The sequence below is a fragment of the Coenobita brevimanus genome, chromosome 48, assembly GCF_032717465.1.
Source record: "Coenobita brevimanus isolate Jiangsu-jjx chromosome 48, ASM3271746v2, whole genome shotgun sequence".
Classification (NCBI taxonomy): Eukaryota; Metazoa; Arthropoda; class Malacostraca; order Decapoda; family Coenobitidae; genus Coenobita; species Coenobita brevimanus.
In genome coordinates, this window is record NC_137001.1 from 14,585,895 (window position 1) to 14,611,341 (window position 25,447).

General features: G+C 46.9%; 1 protein-coding gene across 1 annotated transcript in view; it reads right to left on the reverse strand.

The window, feature by feature from the left end:
* The window catches only part of LOC145399304 (sodium-coupled monocarboxylate transporter 1-like), a 63,707-nt gene extending 38,577 nt beyond the window's left edge, over positions 1–25,130 (reverse strand). The window contains exons 1-3 of the mRNA XM_080271971.1: positions 24,902–25,130; positions 24,228–24,361; positions 11,062–11,250 (exon numbers count right to left, since the gene is read on the reverse strand). Coding sequence (XP_080128097.1) covers positions 11,062–11,250; positions 24,228–24,361; positions 24,902–25,130 — 552 coding nt within the window. The remainder of the gene's footprint in view (positions 1–11,061; positions 11,251–24,227; positions 24,362–24,901) is intronic.
* Between the last annotated feature and the right edge of the window lie 317 nt (positions 25,131–25,447).

Sequence of the window (25,447 nt, forward strand, 5' to 3'; positions counted from 1 at the left end):
TGGGAATGGTAGTGCTTTGGTGGACATCTGTGCTGGTAAGGGGTTGGCAACAGCCAACATCTACTTTCGTCATAAGATGATCCACCGATATACATGGAGAGTAATGAGGAGGATGGATGGTGAACTTGTTGAACGAAATGCAATGATAAACTACGTGTGTGTGGATGAGCGAATGAGAAGGCAAGTGTTGGATGCAAGAGTGTGGAGAGGGTGGGGGAATGGAGTCTCGGACCATCACTTAGTGATGGCCAAAGTAGAGCTGCAAAGAAAGTGGTTGAGGAGACGAAGGGGAAGACAGGAGGAAGCAGCTCCTGTGAGAAGCGTGGAGAAATTGCAAGATAGTGAGAAAATGACAGAGAATAAGAGCATAATGGAAGAAAGATTGGGAAGGTATGAGCTAGAGCAGACGGAAGGGGTGGAAGATGTATGTAAGATATTCACAGAAGACATAGGCGCAGCGTGTGAGGCGGTTTGTGGAGTGAGGAGGAGATGCAAGGGTGTGCAAGGGACAGCATGGTGGAATGATGAGGTGAAACGAGCTGTGGAACAAAAGAAGAAGGCATATGGTGAATGGTTGGCGAGTATAGGTAGGGGAGAAGATGAGAGAGAGAAGAGAGAGGCATATGTGAGCAGGAGAAGGGAGGTTAAGAGACTGGTGAAGGAGAGTAAGAAGAAAGTGGATGAAGAATTTGGGAGGAATCTGAGTGTGAAATGGAGGGAGAGTAAGAAATTGTTTTGGAAGGAGGTAAAGAAAGTAAGGCAGTGTGAAAGGGGAAATAGTAGGGGAGTGAAATATAGGAATAATAGATTGTTGGTGGAGAAGAGAGAGAAATTGAGGAGATGGAAGGAGCACTTTGAGAATTTGTTGAATGTAGAGAGTGAGAGCAGTGTGAGTATAAGTGGTTGGGGAATGACTGGGAGAAGAAGAGATGAGAGGAGGGAGGAAGAGATCAGTAGGTCGGAAGTAGTGGAAGCGATGAAGAAGATTAAGCTGGGAAAGGCCCCAGGAATTGGTGGAGTGTGTGGTGAAATGCTTAGGTATGGGGGTGAGATTGTTGTGGAGTGGATATGGAAGTTGTGTAGATTGGCTTGGGAAGAGGGAAGGGTTCCAGAGGACTGGAAATCAGGTACAATTGTTCCTCTGTACAAAGGAAAAGGGGAGAGAGAAGTATGTGGTAACCATAGGGGTATTTGCCTTCTTAGTGTGACTGGTAAAATATATGGTAGAATACTCATTGATAGGGTTAGGCATATGACAGAGGAGCTAGTTGGAGAAGAACAAGGGGGATTTAGGAAGGGAAAAGGGTGTGTAGATCAGATATTTGTTCTAAGATGTTTAGTCGAGAAGTATCTAGAGAAGGGAAGGAAAGTGTATGCTGCCTTCATGGACTTGGAGAAAGTTTATGACAGAATAGATAGGCAAGGTATGTGGAAGGTATTAAGAATATATGGAGTGGAGGGGAAATTGTTGAGTGGTGTGAAGAGTATGTACGAGGGAGCTAGGGTTATGGTGCGAGTGGATGGTAAGCTGAGTGAGTTCTTTGATCTCAATGTGGCACTGAAACAGGGGTGTGTGATGTCTCCATGGCTGTTTAATATATATATGGATGGGGTTGTAAAGGAGATGCAAGGTAGGGCAGTGGATGTGGGGCTGGCCCTAATGAATGAGGGTGAGATTTGGAAGCTTCCGGTGTTGCTGTTTGCTGATGATACAGTACTGTTGAGTGAAGATGAATGGGAGTTGCAAGGTTTGGTGAATGAATTTGGGACAGTGTGTAGGAGGAGGAAGCTGAAAGTTAATGTAAACAAAAGTAAAGTTATGGTGTTTGAGAGGAATGAAGTCACAGAGTGTGCAGTGAGGTTGGATGGTGAGGATATGGAGAATGTGAGTGCATTCAAGTACTTGGGTAGTGTGATGAGTAAGGATGGAACTTTGGGTGATGAAGTACGTGAAAGGGTACAGCAGGGAAGAAAGGTTGTTGGTACACTGAAAGCAGTGATGAGAAATAGGGAGGTGAGTATGGAAGTTAAGAAGTCACTGCATGATGGTATTGTGATCCCTACCCTGACGTATGGAAGTGAGGCGTGGACCTTGCAAGAGGGGAACAAGTCAAGAGTGAGAGCAGTGGAAATGAGTTACTTGAGAGGAGCATGTGGAGTGACGTTGAGGGACAGGTTGACGAATGAAGAAGTGAAGGAACGTTGTGGGGTAGATGTGGATGTGGTTGAAAAGATTAGGAGAAATACACTGAGGTGGTTTGGACATGTGGAGAGAATGGAGACTGAAAGATTGACTAAGAGGGTGTATGTAGGTGAGGTGGAGGGAGGGAGAGGGAGGGGTAGACCGAGGATGAGGTGGAGGGATGGAGTTGAGAGGTATGTGAGGGAGGGGGGGTGAGTTGGGGGTAGGTAGTCAAATGGTGGGTGACAGAGTGACTTGGAGGCGTTTTGTCTACAGCCACCCTTTGCGGGATTAGGGCGTCGGGCTATAGATAGATAGAAGTATTATTGAATATTATTCTTTAATATTGTATATTCTCAAAAACCCCGTGACATCTGGCGACCTCATTCCAGGATATTAACTCCTAGCTCTAAAGTTATTCACGAGACAATACTCACTCGCTCATACTTAGGGATTTATCATTAAAGTCTATAGGCACTATCTTATTGGTGATTATTGATTCAGTTCAATTAATTTTACATAATAGTTTTCATAGTCAGTTGTTTGTTTAATTATTTCTTTATCAGTTTAACTATATAAAACTGGTCACCACTAACCTGTGCCTATATTCTTTATTCTCGATTATTGGCATCTTTCTCTGCAAAATAGCAGTCAGTGCTTAGTCTCTATTTCACTTAGATTGACTTGGCATCATGTCTACCAGCGTCTATGTACATGAAGCTAAAGATATGGGGCTTACAGACGTCCTCTCTCGGTTTAATTACGAGCAGCAATGTGAGAATGATGCTCGCAAAGAGCGTCGAATTCAGCGTGAGGAACGCGAGAGAGAACGTGAACACGAGCAAAAACAACGCGAACTCGAGTTAGAACAACGAGAGAGAGAACGCGAACACGAGTGAGAACAGTGCGAGGAACGTGAGAGAGATCATCAACACAAGTTAGAACAACGCGAGAGAGAACGTCAACATGAGTTACAACAACATGAGAGAGAACGTGAATACGAGCGTGAACAATGAGAAAACGAACGTGCCGAGCGAGAAGCACGCGAAAAACATGAACTTGAAATGTTGAAGCTCAAGCGAGATTCCTTGGCTTCAGACACATCTGGTGCAGTTGGCCCAAGCTCCACGAGCGCTCTCCCTGCACATGTTCTGGCGACCCCACACATCAAGCGTCCCCCATACAAGGAAGGTGAGCGAATCGAGCCATTCATACCTCGTTTTGAAGACATGGCTCAACTTTACCAGCTGGATGAGGCAGCTAAGCGGCTTCAGTTTCTTAGCCTGTTTGAGGGCCCTGCCCTCGACATTCTCCATAGAATTCGTGGAGACAATCTCACGTATGAGATGATGAAGGCCGCACTCGTCAAAGCGTACGGTCTCACAGTTGATGACGCCAAGAGTCAGTTCATGAGGGCACATTTACAGGAAAAAGAGACTGCCATTCAGTTTCTTGACCGGCTTACTGCTTACTTAGATGAGTGGATGGAGAAAGATGAAAATCCTTCCACGCGTGAGGGGATAATTGACCTTATGCTGCGCACGCAGCTAGAAAAGTCATGGCCTACTGAGCTTATGGCTCAGCTTAAGATCTGCCAGGTAAGAGATGCCAGCCAACTGGTGGAGAAGGCTGATGCATTCTTCACTGCCTATGGGTACCAAACTCGCAAGCAGCATACCTGGAACAGGAAAGCTGATAAATCTGGGAAACCATTTCAGACTGAACCCCAGCAACAAGGCTGTTCTCAGAACAATGGCCAAGGTCCAAAATCGCAGAGGAAGGACCAGGGGCAAAACACTCAAAAGCCTGAGTGGAAGAGGTACAACAGGTACCCTAACCAGCAGCAGTATCAGCCACGCAACCCACCGTCGGGACTGTCCTTTTCAGCACCAGCTCGAGTGAATACGAGGCAGGAGGCGAACGCAGCCTTCATTCCTCAGCAGCAGCACGGTGGTCACGTCCCTACCAGTATGGGTACTCCCCCACAGTTCTCTAGTCCCACAGCGACAGTGAACACTCTGCCACAGGAGGTCAGTGTTCCATCTCCCCTGACAGTGAGTACAACCCCTCATGTATCTAATTCTCAGGGCACCATGTTTGCTGCATCATTTATTCAGCAGCCTAATCAGTGGCTAGCTGCTTCCTCCACAGGCCCTCCCACAGGTGATAGTGCTTTCCTTGTTCAGCCAGGGTTTGTGGGAGACATTCCTGTGAAGGTCTTGAGAGACAATGGTTCCTCAGGTTGCTCTGTCAGCCAGAGTCTAGTTCGGACCGAGGAGTACACAGGTCGACAGATCCAAGCTAACCTTATTGATGGATCAATGAGATTGTTCCCTGAAGCATGTATCCAGATGGCATCTCCATTTTACACTGGTACGACACTCACAGTTGTCATGCCAGAACCTTTGTTTGACCTTATCATAGGCAACATTCCCGGTGCCAAGGATAGTTGCACCGACGATGACGGTACTCAAATTTCGGCTACAGTAACACGAGCCATGGCTGAGGCTCCAAACTGTGTCACCCCGGTGACCACTGAATCGCCACAAGATCTGATGTGTAGCCAAGTTGTTGTTCAAGAACAACATTCTGACCCGACACTTGCTGCCATACAAAAGAAGCAAAAGGGTAGAGTGATAAAGTATTCACAGGGAAGTCAAGCCAAGTTCCTTCGCAAACAAGGATGGCTGTACCGTGAGTCGCGAACACCCCAGGGCGAGGTTCGACTGCAGTTTGTCGTCCCCGCAAAGTACCGCCAAGCAGTGTTAGAATGGGGTCATTGTTCAGTCTCAGGAGGTCACATGGGCAAAAGGAAAACCCAGGACCGTATCCATGCTGACTTTTTCTGGCCAGGGATGGGACGAGAGATAGATAGTTTTGTGCGTTCTTGCAATGTGTGTCCATGTACCACTAATCAGGGACATGTCCTTCCTGTGTCGGATGAAACCACACCCGTAACCTCTGAGTCAGTTGAGAGACAGGGCAGTGGTGAAATGGGTGCAGACCTGACGGCTCGCCCGTTGGTCCCACAGGACACATCATGTCCAGGGCCTGTACATACATATGTACCGTAAGTTAAGAGGGAAGTTCGAGAACCCCGTAGAGACAGTCTGAGGCTGTGTATGAATTACCTTGTGGAACGTCTCGGGCTGTGGGCCTCTCAGAGGATTCCCGAAGAATGCACATTATCCACATGAGTGTTCACACTTATGGTGGGTGTTAAAATGTGACCTGCCCAAGACTGAGTAGGGATTCTCAGCTTCCTGTCATTAATTGTAAGTGTAATGTTAGTTTAACCAGTAAACTGGGTTCCATTAGCGAATTGCAGCGTTTGATGTCCTGCACAGACGCCCAGTCTTTTTGCTCTTGACCACGTTCCCTGGTTAATTTGGCAAATTGCAGCATTTGATGTCCTGCACAAAAGCCCAGTCTTTTCGCTAATTAAGTTTAGGGTTTAACCAGTAAACTGGGTCAGCGTTTGATGTCCTGCAGAGACGCCTTGACTACGTTTCCTGGTTAATAATGTAAATAGTGTACTTTTTGTAACATAAGTACTGATTGCTAGGCTGAGAGAGAGAAATGACACTTTTGATGCTCCACCTTGATTACTTTCGCAGGTGTAGCTGGCGTGTGCACCATTGCCGTGCAGAACAGCTGATCGTCCCTGATGCATGCTGCTGCCTCTTCTCTTCTGCCTCGTCGTCATCATTTACCATTGATTTGTATTACATGATTTTACACATAGGTACAGTTACACCACAACTGTCACACCTACACTGTGTATTACATACATCATGCTACATAACAATTAGTTGTTAATGTAAATGTAGCGAATTTTTCACTTAGTTTTACCTGAGTACAGGATTTTTCACCATCGTCATGCAGTTTTTTCCTCAAGCTTGCTTCTATTAACGTAAATACGAGTTTTTTGTTTTCGCTCACTGGCGACTATGACTTTCTCCTATGGCAGGATAGCACACACACACCACAGTGTGAATCTTGTGTGACTGAGTTAGGATTTATATGTATGTATATATCGTAAAATTTTTTGTAGAAAAAATTTTGATTTTTGATGGGGCGTAATGTCACGAATTGGCGCGATTTTCTATCTAAATAAACTCGTGACATTGAACTTTGGTGGGAAACTGCGAATTCCAGTGGAATCTCAGTATCACTCAGTCAACCGCCACGTATTCACCCGATCGGGAGTGTTTTCGGAACAATTTTTCGCTGTTTCATAAGTGATCGTCCTTGCGTGCGACATTAGCGCTTTCGCTGAGTGATTTGTTATGGGCATGTATCGCTCGCATTAATTCCATTAGCAAGAGCGTGGCCAACACTCACCTCTCTCTCACAATTTGAACCAGTCAGACTTAGAGCGCCATGGGACTAGGTTCGTTGGCCCAGCTTGGAGCAGCGTGTGTACAGCGAGTTCCTGAATCCCCACCTAGTGTGAATCGGTGAGAGGTTCAGCGTGTGTGGCAGTGTCCTTCCTCAGCAACGACGCCCAGTTCATTCTGCTTAGCCCACTCTCTGACCAGTATTTCTTTTCGTATTTTTCCTAGGTTTAAGAGTTTAACTTTTGAGTGAGCGAGTGAGTGTGTTCTCCTTATTTTTTAATTCATTATGAAACATGTAACGTAAATTTAACTCATTATAATCAATAAATTAACAGTTCTTTTTCTTGAGCTTAATGTAATGTAAACTCGTGTTTTATTTCTCCACATTAACCCCTTAAACGCGGATCGTCGCGTTTGCGACGCTCGGCCAAAAGGACATGACGGCGGGTTGTTGCGTTTGCGATTCTAGTAAATTTTGAATAACCGCGGGCAAGCAGGCTCCAGCTGGTATTGTCTATCAGTACCACCACCCTCTAGCTACATCTAGCATACTTTACCTTTGTACTACTGACCTCAGTTGTTGCCAAATATCGCGTTTTCCCCCCGTTCCCCCCCCCCCACCACGGCCCGGCCAGCCTGGCTGTGATACATGGCAGCGCTCTGAGTGCTCAGAACTGTACATCTGCGCTCTCCTCTCACAAGCAGTTTATGCTACTAGGAAACGCTTGTTTCCCCAGTTGTAACACTAGCTTTTTTTCTCACGGTTTGCCCCTGTTTAGCGTCAGTTTACTGCAGGCTTTCAAAGTGACATTATGGCGAGTTCTAGCTCTTCCCAGTCAGTGCAAGCGGCCGACAGGAACGAGAATAAAGTGGCGGACGTAAGGCAGAATAAAAAGCGTGCCGCGGTGCTCTTTTGGGAAGTAATATGATTGAAAATAATGTAGTATACATGTTTTTAGCTGTGAAAATGGAAATGTTTGTTGAGTGACGGGAAGACCGTCACCACAGTGCATGTCGGCCGTACTCTCCGTTGATTTTAGCCTTATTTTCAGTGCTTATTGTACAAATACGGATTCCTAACTACCTTTACGTTGTAGTATAAAGTTTACTGTGACAGAATGAGGCTGTGGTAGAGGGGAAACCGGGTTGCTGGAGGTGTGAAAGTGAAAATTTGGTTACCCAACTTTGCAAGTCTCCACAAGTCCTTGGGTAGTCCATGAAGGCTCAACACCTGTCTCTGGAGAAAGCTGAATGTAAGTACTATCTGCCATATCAAGTATAATGTTCTAGGGTTAATCTCTGATTTTTGGCGAATATTTTCCTACAGATACTCAGACAGCGATACAACCCCGCCACTCGGGGGGGAAACGACTGTACACAGCCACGTTTAAGGGGTTAAGCTTATTTCACTTATCGCTCCTAATTTGCATAAACCCTTTGCATTATTCATAACTGGTACTTAGGCCAGTTCTTTTTATTAACTTAAATCCGTTGTGTAACTTGGAGTTAATGCACCAGCAAGAACCTGCTTATCGTTCATAGCATTAGTTATTGATTGTCAGGGGTGGAGTCACTTTCTCGTGAGGCTAGCAGTACTAACAAACAGCCTTTGTGAGTAATTAGTCTTTGCTGTGTACTGCTGAGAAAGTAAATAAATTCTCGTCCTTAGAGAATCGGCGAAGTAAGCCGGCATAAAGTAATTATTACTTGATTTTCACAAGTCAGTTCATTGTCCTGTTCTCAAGTAACATTTTAAAGTACCAAGTATTATTGAATATTATTCTTTAATATTGTATATTCTCAAAAACCCCGTGACAGTGACCTTCATATCTTCTATATGAGTGATAGTGTTTGAACTGTGGAGGATCAGGATGATCCTCTAGGCGTGTCTCCTGTAAACAAACAACGTCTGGCCTGTGTATTGACAGCAAGATTGCTATATTTGGTAACTTATTCCCAATACCTCTACAGTTCCACTGTAATATAGTGAATGCAGCGGTTTAAGATTTACGTGGGGGGCCAGTGTGCTTAGACTTTTTTTGCCACCCGCCAGAAGGCGAGCGACTACCGGCGGACCTATCCCAGTGCTTGCTTACGGAAACCTCCATATTTTCATCAATAACGAGGTTCCCAGATTTCACCGAGGAAGAGCTACACTTTCTCTTCCTCACTGGGCTAGGAGCAGGAAGAACGTGAGGTCGTGACTTAGTAACGGTGGTCATATTATTACAAGAGTTGTCAGGCTTCGTTTTAGGCTTGACTGACTGAGAAGCAGCAGCAGCCTGAGAGTAGGAAATTCTAACAGGGGTATCAGGTTGAGAGGTGGATTGGACAGGAGGCTGAGATGAAGAGGTAGAATGTGTAGCAAGAGGAGCCGGTTCAGGGTCAGTCTGTGTTGCAGCAGAGCACATCATGTGACGAGACATCACCGCCGAAGCATAGGACCTATTCGGCGTAGGAGTTGCATGCAACTCCTTCACCTTTTTCCTTGCTTCATAGTAGGAGACACCCTCAGTCGCCTTCACTGTGCAGACCTCTTTCTCCTCCTTCCACTTGGGACAATCCCTAGAGAAAGTGGAGTGAGCACCCTTACAGTGAAAGCAACAGATAGTCTCTGATGTGCATTGCTCAGCATCGTGACCCTGTGTTGCACATTTGCCACACACTGACTGTGAAGCCCGACAATTCTTAGCAACGTGCCCATATAATTGACACTTCATGCAACGGAGTGGGTTGGGGATATAAGGTCTGATATTAACAATTTCATAGCCAACTTTGACATGTGCTGGGAGTGAAACTTTGCCGAAAGTCAAAACAATGGTGGCCGTCTTCGTCCTCATGCCTTCGGAAAATCTAGTGATGAATCTGGCATCGATGACATCTTGCTGAGCAGGTTCATCTATGATCTCTTCCTCACTCATCACCATAAGATCCCTGCAAGTGATAACCCCCTTGCAGGAATACATGGAAGTTGGGATCTTGGTTTCGACATCATAGCAATGAAAATTACGGAGCTACAGCAAGTCTTTAACTTGGGAGGAATTACTAGTCTTGACAAGGAGGTCTCCATTAGCAAGTTTTTTTACTTATTCCACCTCCCCAGCACAGCCATCAATAACCTTCTTGATCATGGAGGGATTGAGATTGCTCAAGGGAGTGGAACCTAGAGCATGAACAATCACAAACTCTGCATTTTTTACATTTATGTCCAGAGGCTGACGAGTCTGGGGCCATTCTGTCTGGGGGCTGTCAGTCCGTTGATCAGTCAGGGGTTGGTCAGGACCACCTCCCCCCCTGAAGGGGGGGGAGGCAGTAGGGGCATCCATCATAGTACCACTTCCCTCTAACGGGGGAAATGGGAAGGTGAGAAAACGAGCAGAGGACAATCACCCTGGGACCAAACACCTAATTCTGAGGTTGCCCTCTCAAACCACTACAGGGAGGCCCGACCGTGTCAGTTCACGCCCCAGAGCGATCAGTGGGGGGGACCCTCTGTGGGCGATAAGCAAAGGCAAACTCAGGAAAAGATACAAACACCTACTGTATCTCTAACAGGGAGGGGAGGAAAATGAGTACTAACTAACCTAACTTTATTTAAAAAACGTCCTAGTGGCGGAGAAAAAACAAAAACTAATGCCGGTGAGGCAGCCCTATGCTAGAGGAGAGCCAGAAAAACACGTCCGAACTCCCCACCACCATGCATCAAAGTCCTAGGCGTAACAGCTACACTCATTTTCACCCATCCTATTTCCCTTTTGTATTTCATGTTACCGAATCATTTTCAAGCAAGGAGCATTAAGTGAAGGTCAAGGTGCTTTCCAAGTCGCTCTCTGTGCTGACAAAACTTATATAATTAGCCTATTATACATTTTTTCATTTTTTTTTCTATGTAGGCAAAATGACAATGTTTGATTTCTGGATTACATAAGAGAATGAGATAAGGCTCCAGTATTCTTTCCAGTGTTAATAATATAGGACTAGAGTTTGAATATCTCTCAAAGGGTGAATGATTCTTGTTGATGGTTCTCCAGTTCACAGAAGCAGTAGAAGTAGTTTCAGTAAGAAACCTGACCTGACATGGGCTAATCTAAATGGGAAAGAATGTGAAGGACCCACGGAGATCTGCATGACCTAAAGGAGACTAAGTAGACAAATGAACTTAAATGAGCATGACCTTCATAAGCTAACTTCACATAACAAGGCCAAATGGATGAGACAGGCCCACCTGCACTGATAAACCTGACTGAATTTAATTTGCATGACCCCAATTGAACCGAATTTAGGTGAATGGAATGGGGTGGACCAAAAATAGATGGATCTGATATTTGAATTGCCCTAATCTGATCGATGGGTACAGCCATATTTGCACCAAACATGTGATCGACGGGAGGACCTAAGGCTCAGGGTCCGTCCAACGCTCAGACTCGGACACTGAAGCAGACCTAACCCAGTGCTTCGTTTCATCTCGTCGATCACATGTTTCGAGCAAGTGTGGCCGTACACTGAGACTGCCTGACTGGTTCCCTCCTTGCAACTCACCACAGAGATGTAAAAGGTGCACACGAGCCCCATAAGCACGATGGAACCAAGAACAGAGAGATTGGTGACGGTGGAGAGAGCCAGGGAGGGCGCGTAAAGAAACACCCCCATATACATGAACATTGCAGTGAGCTGACACGTGGTTCCAAGGAGACGCACTGCCCTCGACTTGAACCGCAACTCCAGGTACTGTGACACAGAAAAAAGGCATGAGCTTTATAAAGTGGATTGAGGTATTTTATTATCATTATTATTATTATTATTAGTAGTAGTAGTAGTAGTAGTAGTAGTAATAGTAGTAGTAGTAGTAGTAGTATTCGTGGTGGTGATGGTGGTGGTGGTGGTAGAGGTGGTGATATCATTATTATTATTATTATTATTATCATTATCTGCAGTAGGTTGGGGCACTCACTATCCACTCACTTGTAGTGCTGCTCTCAGGTATCTGCCCATTCCTCTCTTGCATCCTTCTTTCCTTCCTTCCTCTTCTGTCTTTCTTTCCTTCATTCTTTCCTCGTGCTTCTGCCTACGGGTGACTTTACACTCCTTCTTCTATCTTTCATTCCTTCATTCTTTCCTCTTCCTTCTGCCTGTGGGTGACTACACTGAGCGACAAGCCAAATGGTTTCCTGTACACCAGGAAACAATTTACTATGCTGGGTGGTAACCATATAACCAGATTTTGGTGTCTGGTGGTTTAATGAGTAATTACGGTGCTCCAATCGGATTGAGCCGGTGAAGGTTTATATCCAAGGGTTGGTTGGGGTATATTGCTCACATAATGCCACTCAGGGATGAGTGAGGCTGGTCACTCTCATCTTAAATGCTAGGACCAACTTACCTAGTCCCGGGCTCATATGCTCCTCATGGGGCATGTAGGATTGGATGATGATGATATTATTATTATTATTATTATTATGCTAGATGTTTAAGGGTCAGCTTCCTGTCCCTTGAACGCCTAGTATGCTGCTGGGTTCTCTTTCTAGACCGGAGCTTAGACAAATAAGAGAGAGGCAGGACAAAAATTCAAGGCAAGAACCTTACACGTGTATTGACTAATGCTATACGTGGAACAGGTAGATGTCACAACAACAGGAATCTGGGTAATTATAAGTCAAGTACTAGTATCGCAGTATCGCACAGGATACTATTTAGACAATAGTTCAGGATAGCATGTGAATGGCACACTAAAAAGTGTTTGTAGTATTTTGGGCAGTGGAATAGATCACTGTCACTTGGAGGGAAATATAAACTGTATTTAAGCTGGGCAATTATACCACTGGTCTTGCAGTGCAGAGGAATTACACTATGAAAGCCGAGTCTCATGTTCACTGAGATCACTGCACTCTTATTAGATCTTTCTTCTTACTCTCACTATGTCACTGTTTGCCCAAATCATAATTATCACACATTACTAGACCTTGGATTTATGTATCCTTGGATGATACACTGCCCGATATTCCAGTCACTATTACACTGTCACTGCACTCTTCACTGTCACTCACTGTTGGTGGGGCGGCGGCGTGGTTAGTGGGGGGCTGCAGGAGGACTCACAGCCCGACTTGTGATAGGGGCTGAGTCCCGCCTGAGGCTTTTGTGCCCAGCGCCCACAGGATCACTTGTAGGGACATCCTCGTCCAAGGCTGTGGGAAGGAAAGGGCCCTGCACTGTCAGGGCTGGGAGTTGGAATGCAGCCCTCAGGGCTGGTGCCAAATAGCCTCCTGAAGCACTCACTTAGGCGCTGGATGGAGGACGAGGGTTGTCTGCATTGGGGTGGGGAGAGGCCTCGCCTGGGGGTCCTCGGGGCAGCCTCGGGGGCCCGGTGGCTGTGGTCTCCTGCAGTCGGGGGCGCCGTCAAGAGTGAGCCGTAGCATTGGTCATCATTGGAGTCCATCAGGTAGGGTCCCTCTGGAGCCGGCTGGGTGGAGTACAACCCTGGGGATAGCACAGGGCCTCTCCATAGGTCCTCGGGACTGGGACCCTCCTCCTGGAGGATGTCACGTCATGGGGGTGTGGCAGCACCTGACGGAGGAACGGCTGCTGGCCATCTGAAGAAGGGGTGAGCGGCTGCAGGCCGCCTCAAAAAGGGCGTGGCTACCAGCCATCACTGGGGTGCTGCCTGGAGGTAGAGTAATAGCTCCACCCCGATCCTGTCGAGGATCAGCTCGCCCGCAAGGTAGTCTCCTTTTCCCACTATGGTGGCAACGAGCGAGTTCTGGGTCATAGGGGTGCGTGGCCCAGGCGGACTTATGTCCCTGTCACCCGGGGTCTGGTTGCACTCTGTCTGCGCCACCGTAGGCTCCTCCCGGGGGTGCTGTGTTGCCCATTGTCACTATTCCTGGCATTTTACCACCGTCGTCAGGGAAAAAGTCACATCCCTGTGACTGGAGGTGATAGACTTTGGTGTTGTTGGTGTGGTGCACGGGTTGGAGATGTTGAAGGAGGGCATTCCATGCTGTGGTGGCTGGGTTGTTGTCCATCTGGGTGTCGCAGGTGACGAAAAGGGTGGACGTGTTGATGGTGGTGTGGAGGAGTCTCAGGAGGTGGGAGGGGCCTCGGACATGATGTTTGTGTCCATAGGACGGTCCCCGTATGGCTCGTAGGATACTCATGTTGCCAGGTCTTGTCTCCAGTACAGAGCTGTGTTGAATGCTGGAGATCGCCGGGGAGCGTGGAGTTTTATGATGGGGCAATGCGGCGTGATGTCTCTGGGGAGTGGTGGTAGCCAGGATTTCGGCTTGGTGTAGCAGGACTGTGGTGGAACTCGTGTTAGGAGGGGGAGTGTGGTTTTGTGGTGAGGTGGGTGGTGTATGGGTGGGGGTGTATCGGGTGGGTGGTCGGTAAAGGTGGCTGGAGCGTGTGATGGTGGTCTTTAACCCCTTAACCGCGGGGCGTCACTTTCGTGATGCTTGGGAGCAAGGGATCATACCGCGGGGCGTCGCTTTTGTGATTCTGTGTTATTTTGAATTCACCCGGGCTTCCAAGTGGGGGCTTGTATCATCTGTCGGTACTGCCAATGTCCAACACTAGTCAGCACTCCTAATCTCATCTGTACTCCCATCCATTGTTGACAATTTAGCCATTTCTCCCCGTTCTTGACTCCTCTCCCTACCCCCCCTCCATTACCCTATCCTCTCGCCTGCCCGGCTGTGCTACGCTAAGTAAATCTTCCCTGGAATTTTTCACTGATTTCATCCATTGAAATAAGCCCTATGCCCTATTCTTATACCAAATAATATATACAAGAAAGAAATAAGGTAAGTGAGAGTGCCATACATCTGGAATTGGCTAATTATCACCTGACAACACCTCACGTGCACTCGTTCGCTAATTTTTGCTGTTTTTTTCCCCTTGAAATATGCCATATAATCTATTTTCGTAATAAATATACATATAAGGAGGGAAGGGAGAAGCCTAAGTGATATTTACATTCACCTGGAACTACCTAATTTATAATGTATTGTCTAGATTTCCTGCCAATCATTTCAGTGAAATACATAGCTGTTTCAAGAGCTACGTTGGTAGTACTGAATATCCCCTAAGTAGGCCTCTACCCAGGCCGGCCCTCCCTTATCAATTCTCTCTTATCTTCCGAAGAGGAGGTACGCCTGTTCCTCTTGCTGACTTCAGGGCCTTTTTTCAACCCCATGCAAAGGGCCCTGTGACCTTTACCCCCTACTAAACCTCGTGTGGAAAGAGGTAAAGGGCTGACAATTGATAAGAGAGTGACTACGATCTTTCTATTGAGTAAAACAGTGCAAGTGGAATTGTAAATAATGTGTAAACAGCAAGTGAAAGTAATGAATGTAAATATACGTGAACAATGGAAAATAGTTTTATAAGTTACTTCAAGTGACAGTGCATAACACAGTATAAATAAAATAGAAATGTAAATAACGTAAATAAAATAGAGGACGTAAATAGAAATGTAAATGAGTAGTATTATAAGAATACGAGTATATACCCTAGGAGTAATGAAAGTGAAAGTTTCACTCTAGCATGTATGAATGCTATGAGTTATGAGAGTGAAGATGAAAGTGACATTCACTCTCAATGCTAGTATACAGGACGAGAAAGTGAATGCTACGTATTTTACTGAAAGAAATTGAATCCCTACAGTGACAATAAACTAATACTACTGAAGGAAACTTATGGATAAAGACTGTAGATATATATAAGTGTTATATAGTAATAGAAATATAAAGTGTGAGGGGTTTTATGAATAATAAATGACAGAGTACCAAGAGCGAACTAGCGCAAGTGCGGCAGTCAGACGCGCTCATAGTTTTCATTGCTTTCACAGTGTTTTTTTTTTGGAGTATGGATCCCAAATTACTTGAAAATCATAGAGTAATGTTTATAGTGTTAATAGCTGGCTGTGGTAATCATATTACGGGTTGTCGGGAAGTGTAAAGTGGAGACTTCGTTACCCAACTTCAGAGGTCTCCACAAGTCCTACGGTAACGGACGAAGGCTCAACAAACATTCCAGGAGAAAGCTGAAGGTATGTGCCAGAAGCATATACAATTTTAATATTCTAGGACTAATAACTGATTTTTGGCAAATATTTTTTGAGAGTCTGTCGGAGCCAGAATAACCGCGCGGCACACGCAAAACATTGGTAAACATGCCCGCGGTGTAGGGGTTAAGGTGGGTGTGGGTGGCGAGTGGGCAGTGTGGTAGAGTTGAGGGTGGTGGGGAGGTGGGTGGGGTGTGTGGGGGCAGCAGTGCAGTGGTGGTGCTGGAAGTGGTGATGGGCAGTGGGCAGGGTGAACTGTGGGCAGGTGGAGGAGAGGTTGGTCCATGGATGGGACACGTGGAGATGGGCATGGGGGATTGGGAGGCAGGTGGGGTGCGTGGGGGTGGATAGGTGGCGATGGGGCTGGGGGTGGTGGTGGGTGGTGGGTGGGATTGAGTGAAGTCTGAGTGGGTGGAGGAGTGGTTGATGCGTGGGCAGAGCACACGGTGGTGGGCGTGGGGGATGGAGAGGGTGGCGGGGAGGGGGTGGGGGAGAGATTTGAGCTGGGTGGTTTTGGTGTGTTCTCAGGTGAGGTGTAATGCGGCATTCCAGGGGATGGGGTGGGAGGAGACGGGGAGGGGAAGCAGGTAGAGAAGGTGAGGGTGAGATGTGGCAGTCATAGGAGTTAGTGGAAGGGTTGGCAGTGGTGGCTGGCAGTGGGGAAGGTGGTGTTGGGGTTGGGGAGGTGGTGGTGGGTCTTGCAGGCAGGCGTGAAAGGTGGCCATAGCGATTGATGGCGGGTTTTAGGGTGGGAGTGGGTGGTAAGGTGGGTGTGCGCCCCTTTGGTGCTTTGGCTGCGTGTGGCGTGGTGGAGGAGGTGGTGCGCCAGGGTGGGGTAGTTTCGGGCGGCGCTCCGATGATGGGCGTGGGTGAGGCGGTGGGGCTTGAAGTGGGTGGTGAGTGGGGGTGAGAGGGTGCTCTGGTACTGGAGGTGGGCAGCGGTGGTGAGGTGGCAGGTGAGGTGGCGTTAAGTGTGGAGGGTGAAGGGGCTGGAGGAGAGGAGGTGGGAGGCTGGCTGTGGAAAAGAATTTTTGGCGGTGGTGAGGCGGCGGGTGTGATAGTGTGAGGTGCAGGTGGTGAGCTGAGGTGTGGGGTTTGGCGAGTAGTGAGGCATCTGGTGAGGTTATTGGTGATGAGCTGGGGGTCCATGGGGATGGTGAGGTTGGCGGTGGGGTAGGGGAGGTGACTGAGAAAAAGGAGGTGGGCGAGGGTAGGTTAGAGAGAGAGGATAGTAAAAGAGAAGAGATAGAGGGAAGAGAGCAAAAGGAAACGTGCCATTTCCCCCTGTCGTAGGCTGGGGGGAGGGGTGTGAGGTGGCCCCCGTTAGTATAAGGGGGTATGGGGGCAGAGGGGGGATGCCTTCTGTGCATTTTTCTTCAGGTCTTGCTTCCCTTGGGCTCGGGGCAATTGGCATATAGTGGGGCGGCTTGTAGGCATTCTTGGGTCGTTCTGCTGTTCCGGGCAGCTTTTAGCTGCTTGCGAATGTCGTGAATGGGGCATTCGTGGCTGCAAGCAGTAAATTCCCACGGGTCATTCGCGATGATGTTCGTGGGAAACTGATTGACTGCGTCGATGTGCTTAGGGGTGGAGTGGATGGCTAGACGGCACCTCGTTACTTGGATATCTTTATCCAGGTCTCCCGTAGGGTCATGTATTATAAAATGTTTTTTGATGAAACTGGGGAGGATCCTGATAAGTGTGTTAAACATGAGCTGTTCCCGGGTTTCATCATCCACCTCAGGTTAGGTGGCAGTTACCAGGCATCTGGCCTGGATTAGAGTGTCATCCAAATTGCCATCATATGTCAGGCTCTCCAACTGGGATAGTGCCACTACTTTTCCTGATGAGGGTGTGATGGCTTGGATCACGAGCTTTGTGAAGTTTTGCCATGTGAGCCCGGGGACGATTTCTGGCGTGATATTTGCTGCCACTTTGCCCAGTAGTGGGAGTGTTACTGATATTTTTTGTTTGTCATCCTCAAACCCAATATCTAGCAATGGCTTAATAATCGCCAGATACATGTGGACATCGTACTGTTCTGGGTCAAATTTAGGCAGTTGCACATAAGTTTTGGTTGCCATTTTGCCGGTATTTCCTGAATGCCTCTCTCGTATGCCCGGGTCAGGAACCACCCCTGTGCACCAGTGTTATGCTAGGTGTTTAAGGGTAAGCTTCCCATCCCTTGAATGCCTAATGTGCAGCTGGGTTCTCTTTCTAGACCGGAGCTTAGACAAACAAGAGACAGGACACAAAAACTCAAGGCAACAACCTTATGTGTGTATTGACTAATTCTATATGTGGAACAGATAGATGTCACAACAATAGGAATCTGGGTAATTATAAGTCATGTACTAGTATCGTTGTATCGCATAGGATACTATTTAGACAATAGTACAGGATAGCATGTGAATGGCACACTAAATAGTGTTTGTAGTATTTTGGGCAGGGGAATACTGTAGATCACTGTCACTTGGAGGGAAATATAAACTGTATTTAGGCTGGGCAATTATGCCACTGGTCTTGAAGAGCAGAGGAATTACATTATGAAGGCCGAGTCTCATGTTCACTGAAATCACTGCACTCTTATTAGATCTTTCTTCTTACTCTCACTATGTCACTGTTTGGCTAAATCATAATTATCACACATTACTAGGCCTTGGACTTATGTTCCCTTGGGTGATACTCTGCCCGATAATCCAGTCACTATTACTTTGTCACTGCACTCTTCACTGTCACTCACTTTTGGTGGGGCAGCAGAGAGTTTAGTTGGGGGCGGAGGGAGGACTCACAGCCCGACTTGTGATAGGGGCTGAGCCCCGCCTGTGGCCTCTGTGTCCGGCGGCCACAGGATCACTCGTAGGGGCGTCCTCTCTCATCCGGGGCTAGGGCCGGTGAAGGGCCCTGCACTGTCAGAGCTGGGAGTTGGAGTGCGGCCCTCAGGGCTGGGGCTGAACAGTCTCCTGAAGCGCTCTCTTAGGCGCTGGACAGAGGACAAGGGTCATATGTGTCGGGGTGAGAAGAGGCCTCGCCTGGGGGTCCTCGGGGGCCCAGTGGCTGAGGTCTCCTGCTGTTGGGGGCGCCGTCAGGAGTGATCTGCGACATCAGTCGTTATTGGAGTCTGTCAAGTAGGGTCCCTCTGGAGCCGGCTGGGTGAAGTACAACCCTGGGGATAGCACAGGGTCTCTCCACAGGTCCTCAGAACTGGGACCCTCCTCCTGGAGGATGTCACATCGTGGGGGTGTGGCAGCACCTGACGGAGGAGCGGCTGCTGGCCGTCTCCTGCCATAGGGCCTGGCTGCTGGCAATGGTCTTTTAGGGGCGCGGCTTCCGGCCATTGCTGAGGCCTGGCTACTGACTGTGGCCTGTGTGGGGGAGCAGCTACTGGCCATCTCCTGACGAAAGCGGGAGCAGCTAGCGGCCATCTCCTGAAGTAGGGGTGGGCAGCTACTGGCCGTCTCATGGGCACCTTTGGAGCGGCTACCGGCCGTCTCCTGACAAAGGTGGAAGCGGCTACCAGCCGTCTCCTGAAAGAGGGGTGAGTGGCTACCAGCCGTCTCTAGGGCACCTTCAGAGCGGTTACCGGCCATCTCCTGACGAAGGCAGGAGCGACTACTGGCCATCTGAAGAAGGGGTGAGCGGCTGCAGGCCATCTCAAAAAGAGCCTGGCTACTGGCCATCGCTGGGGTGCTGCCTGGAGCTAGAGTAATAGCTCCACCCCGATCCTGTTGAGGGTCAGCTCTCCTGCAAGGTAGTCTCCTTTTCTTACTATGGTGGTGGCGGGTGAGTTCCAGGTCACAGAGGCGTGCGGCCTGGGCGGACTTATGCCCCTATCGCCCGGGGTCAGGTTGCGCTCTGTCTGCCCCTCCGTAGGCTCCTGCTGGGGGTGTCGTGTTGACCTTACTCACTATTCCCGGTATTTTACTTATTATCATTATTATTATTATTATTATTATTATTATTATTACCCCTGGGGGTAGGGTTTTTTTTTCAAGAATACTCCCCCAGTATCCCTGGTTGTCGTAAAAGGCGACTAAAAGGGTTGGCGGAGGGTTAGTGCCTCTCTCCAGAAAACAACTAACTAAAAAGACAAACAATAAGCCTCGGACAAGGACTGACCAAAAGATGACGACCAAGGACCGGTCAAAGGACATGGTTATCAGAAATTGGAATGTAAGGAGAGCGAATGATGAGATGAAAGAAAGAGAGAGATTGTCCAGGAGCTTGAGGGTGTGAAAGTTGATGTATGTGGAATAACTGAAACGAAATGGAGAGGTGAGAGTGTGAGAGAATGGGAGTATGGATGGGGTATATGTGCAGGAGTAGGTGAGAATGAGGGCAAAAGAAGGAGTATGTATAGTTGTGAGTAAAAGATGGAAGAAGAGCATAAGAGAGTATGGATCAGTTGGCTCAAGGATTGTGTGGGTAAGATTGCAAGTTGGAATACAAATGTGGACGATTGTGTGTGTGTATGCACCAACGCAAGATCACGCAAGCAGAGTGAGAGAAGAGTTCTGGACAAATGTGGAAGTGTGCATGGAAAAGTTTGGAAGGAATGAGAGAGTGTTTTTGATCGGTGATATGAATGGTAAAGTAGGGAATGTGAAGGTGGATGGAATAGTTTGTGAGTGGGGTGTGCCTGCTGAGATAGATGAGAATGGGAGTGCGTTAGTGAACATTTGTGCTGGGAGGGGGTTGGTGATAGCCAATACCCTCTTCAGGAACATGATGATCCACAAGTATATATGGCGAGTGATGAGAAGGGTGGGTGGTGAACTGAATGAAAGGAAGGCAATGATTGACTATGTGTGTGTGGATGAAAGGATGCAAAAATGTGTAATGGATGCAAGAGCTTATAAAAGTTTGGGGGAGTGGACTTTCTGACCACTACTTGGTGGTGGCCAGAATCAAGGTCCAATTAGGATGGAGAAATTGAAGAAGGGAGGGATCTGAAGGAGTATTTGTAAGAAGAGTGGAAAGGTTACAACAGGATGAGAAAAAGGCAGAGTATAAAAGAGAAGTGGAGGAACGATTCGGCAAATATGAATTGGAGCAGATGGGGGACGTGCAAGGTGTGTGCAGGATATTTACAGAAGAAATATGTGCAGCATGTGGTGTGGTGTGTGGGAGGAAGAGAAGACAGAGGGGTGTGCAAGGAACAGCGTGGTGGAATGAAGAGGTAAGACAGGCTGTGGCACAAAAGAAGAAAGCATACAATGAATGGATGAGAAATAGGGGCGTGGAAGAAGTTGAGAGGTGGAAGAGAGAGTTAAATGTAGAAAGAATGAGAGAAGTGAAAAGATTAGTAAGAGAGGGTAAGAAGAGAGCAGATGAGGAATTTGGAAGGAAATTGAGTGTAAAGTGGAGGGACTGTAAGAAAATGTTTTGGAAAGAGGTGAGAAGAGTAAGACAGGGTGGAAGTGAGGTTAGCAGGGGAGTGAAAGATAAAAACGGTAGATTACTAGTGCAGAAGGGTGAAAAAGTGAGCAGATGGAGAGAACACTTTAAGGAATTATTGAACATAGAGGATGGAAGTAATGCGAGTATATGTGGCTGGGGAATGGCTGGGAGGAGGAGGGAGGTGAGAAGACAGGAAGAAATCAGTAGGATAGAAGTTGTGGAAGCAATGAAGAAAGTTAAATTGGGGAAAGCCCCAGGAATTGATGGAGTGTGTGGTGAAATGCTGAAGTATAGGGGAGAGATAGTAGTAGAATGGATGTGGAAAATGTGCAGATTGGCCTGGGAGGAAGGTAGAGTCCCGGAGGATTGGAAGTCACGTATAATTATTCCCTTGTACAAAGGAAAAGGGGAAAAAGAAGTGTGTGGTAATCATATGGGTATCTGTCTTCTTAGTATAATAGGAAAAGTGTATGGTAGGATACTTATTGACAGAGTTAGAGAAAGAACAGAGGAATTAGTTGGAGAAGAACAGGGAGGCTTTAGGAAGGGAAGAGGTTGTGTAGATCAGATATTCATTCTTAGATCTTTAGTGGAAAAGTTTCTAGAGAAGGGAAAGAAGTTGTATGCGGCTTTCATGGATTTGGAGAAAGCATATGACAGGGTGGATAGACAAGGATTGTGGAAAGTGTTAAGAATATATGGAGTAGATGTGAAGTTGTTGAATGCTGTGAAGAGTATGTACGATGGTGCTAAGGCTGCAGTGTGTGTGGATGGTGAGCTAAGTGAATTTTTCTCTTTGAAGGTTGGGTTGAAACAGGGCTGTGTCTTGTCTCCATCGTTGTTCAATCTGTACATGGATGGGGTAATAAAAGAGGTACAAGGTAGGGTAGTGGATATTGGAGTGGCCCTGGTGAGAGAGGGTAGCGTTTGGAAACTCCCTGTACTGTTGTTTGCAGATGATACTGTGTTGTTGAGTGAAGACGAAGGGGAGCTGCAAGGCTTGGTGGATGAATTTGGGAGAGTGTGTAAGAAATGAAATCTAAAGGTGAAAGTAGGGAAGAGTAAAGTGATGGTCTTTGAGAGAGGTGAAGTCAGTGATTGTACAGCGAGGTTGGATGGTGAGGAATTGGAAAATGTGAGTACGTTTAAGTACTTGCGTAGTGTGATGAGTAAGGATGGAGGTTTGGAGGGTGAAGTGCTTGAAAGGGTACAGCAGGAAAGAAAGGTTCCTGGTGCTTTGAAAGCAGTGATAAGAAGCAGGGAAGTTAGCATGGAAGTGAAAAAGTTACTACATGACAGTATTGTGATACCAACTCTAACGTATGGAAGCGAAGCTTGGACGTTGCTGGAAGGACACAAGTCAAGAGTGAGGGCAGTGGAAATGAGTTATTTAAGAGGAGCCTGTGGAGTCACATGGAGAGACAGGCTGACAAATGAGAATATAAAGGAGCTTTGTGGTGTGGATGTGGATGTGATGGGAAATGTTAGGAGGAATACACTAAGGTGGTTTGGCCATGTGGAGAGGATGGAGGGTGAAAGACTGACGAAGAGAGTGTGTGTGAGTGAGGTGGAGGGGGGAAGAGGGAGAGGGAGGCCGAGGATGAGATGGAGGGATGGGCTGGAGAGGTATATGAGAGAGGGGTGTGTGAGTTGGGAGCGGGACAGTGAAATCGCGGGGGACAGGGCGACGTGGAGGCGATTTGTTTGTGGCCACCCCGAACGGGATTGAGGCGTCTGGCAATAGATAGATAGATTATTATTATTATTATTATTATTATTATTATTATTATTATTATTATTATTTTCATCCTCATCCTCATCCTCATCATCATCATCATCATCATCTTTCCTATCTCCGAACAATATATTCAGATAATGGGAGATGTATCAAACGCAAGTGAGGCAATTTACCCCAGTTAATCCCATTATTGGCACACCTTCTTAATAATTTAAATACAGCAATCTGCCTCTAAGGAAAACTAAGGGAGTACGTCATACGAAGGAAATAACCACTACGAAGACAAATATATCTTTTATTGTGTTTAATCTTGCAATGCTTCCAGCTTGCATCCCATCTCCAAGTACCCCCAACACAATGGCGTGAATTTAGTGAGCATACATGGCCATATTATTGAAAATGAATTCTTTTATTATTATTATTATTTACAGGAATTTCTCAAACATTTAAAGATCATGTACAGTCAAAGAAGCAACTGTCTTCCCAGTTCTCTCAAGAAAAGAAAAACTGGCGAAATGCAGTGAAAAACTTTATCGGTACTAGTGTGTGTTTCAGATGGTTCGATATTTCCGTTATGTTTTCGTCACAGTTTGGAAGATACTTGTGTGTCTGTACAGTAACATGTTTGAACTTTTTTTTTTTTATCATTTTTACTTCATGCCGTCGTGTGGGATGCAGGCCAATCACATTTAACAGTAATAGCAAGTGTTTCCCCAATAAGTCCAAATTGAAGGCTTGTTTACATTTTCGTGCACTCAGCTTTTATAATGCAGGCCCTTAATACCTGCACCATGATTACGTCTTTGTGATTCTTGCACTACTCTCAACATGAACCACAGCCGCAGGTGCAACATCACAAAGCCGGGAGTTTACTGGGCTCTCACCAAGTTATAAATGATACAGTTATAGAGAATTGCCTGAAATAGAATAACAACGAAATAGTCACCAAATGCCCAGGATATAATAGTAGGAACCATGCATGGCATGTGAGGTGCCCTCAGTGCCTGCGGAGGATGCCAAGTGAGAAGATGCACAACAACAGAGCCTCACCATTTTGTGCCTGCCTCACAACCCTGCCATCCAGTTTAGTGCCAAGCTCACCGGGATGTTAACCCTTCACACCGTACCTGGACAGGTTGTGGTACCCAGCAGCAGCCACATCATACAAAGAGGGGCGACCTCCCCAGACCACAGCGTGAGAGGAGACAAAGCCATCATCAACTGGGTGCCAGCTGCCTCAAACAGACTGCTTCCACTGACACAATAGCGATCCAGACCGTCTGCACTGCCATGGTGGCCACTCAGGCCAAAGTTACCCTCATCCAGGTTGTAAAAGAGTTTGACAATTTAGACCAAGTTAATGAAAAGTATGGCATTTTAGACCAGTTTAGAAAAGAGAATGACAATTTTAGACCAAGGTCGAAACGAGTATGGCATTTTAGACCAAGTTAGAAAAGGAAATGTCAACTTTACTCCCAGTTAGAGTGAAAAGAGTGGAGGCCAAACACTGACCTGACTAATGGACACAAGACGCAGGTTGTAGAAGAGTGGAAGGGTGAGCTGGTGGGTGACGATGCTGCCCAACACAACGCCCAGCAGAGTGACCACTATTTGTGACCCGTATAAGTACACTTCAGTGGGATTCCCTGAAGAAAAATAGGGATGGGATTGAAATGGGTTTAGGGAAATATTTTGAGAGAATGGGAGACTGACTAGAAGAGTGAGGAGGTGGAGGGGGAGACCAAGGATGAGATGGAGGGATGGAGTGGAGAGGATGTAGAATGAGAGACTGAACAGAAGAGTTTATGTGAGTGAGAAGGAAGGGGAGAGGGAGATCAAGGATGAGATGAAGGGATGAAGTGGAGAGGATGGAGAATTAGAGACTAACTAGAAGAGTGAGAGTGAGGTGAAGGGGGAGAGGAGGAGGGGGAGACCAAGGATGAGATGGAGGGACAGAGTGGAGGGGATGGGGAATTAGAAACTGACTAGGAGAGATGTTGACTCCTTCAGTTGTAGCCATTAATATTCTGCTATGACGATTAAATATCATGTTAATTTACTGAAAGATTTGTCTATGGAAAAATGTATATGAATTTACTGCATCACTCGTCTTGTTGAATAGTGAACCCTGCAGAGAGAGAGAGAGAGAGAGAGAGAGAGAGAGAGAGAGAGAGAGAGAGACTAACCTAGTACAGATATAGCCGAGATGATGCCACCAAGGAGAGAGAGTGCCACAGGGAAGGGTGTCATGGCGCCGCTGCCCATCAAGTACTCCTGCGTGGACTCCTTGCCGCGACTCCTGTAGGCTGTCCACACCCCGATACCGACCGACACCGCCAGCATGAGACTAAACAGAGCATAATCCACGGCGGTGAAGTGCTCAGCAGCGTGACTCTCATCCACTCCCGACGCCATCACTCCACGACCCCGACACTGCTACCAAGAAAGACGGTATTGATTAGGTTCAGTTCACGTTCTGTACACAGTGTTTTGGCGCTAAGTTTGATCTCTACTTTTTCTGTCTTCTTCTTTACTCTAACGAAACCAACCCCAACAGACTAACAAACTACCAAGAAAGACGGTATTGATTACGTTCAGTTCACGTTCTGTACACAGTTTTTTGGCGCTAAGTTTGATTTCCATAAATAAAGGATCGAAAGCTAGGCACAAAATTCTTACCTGTCAACTCCAGTTAAGCGATTTAATTTCTAAGATACATTTTTCTCCAAAAA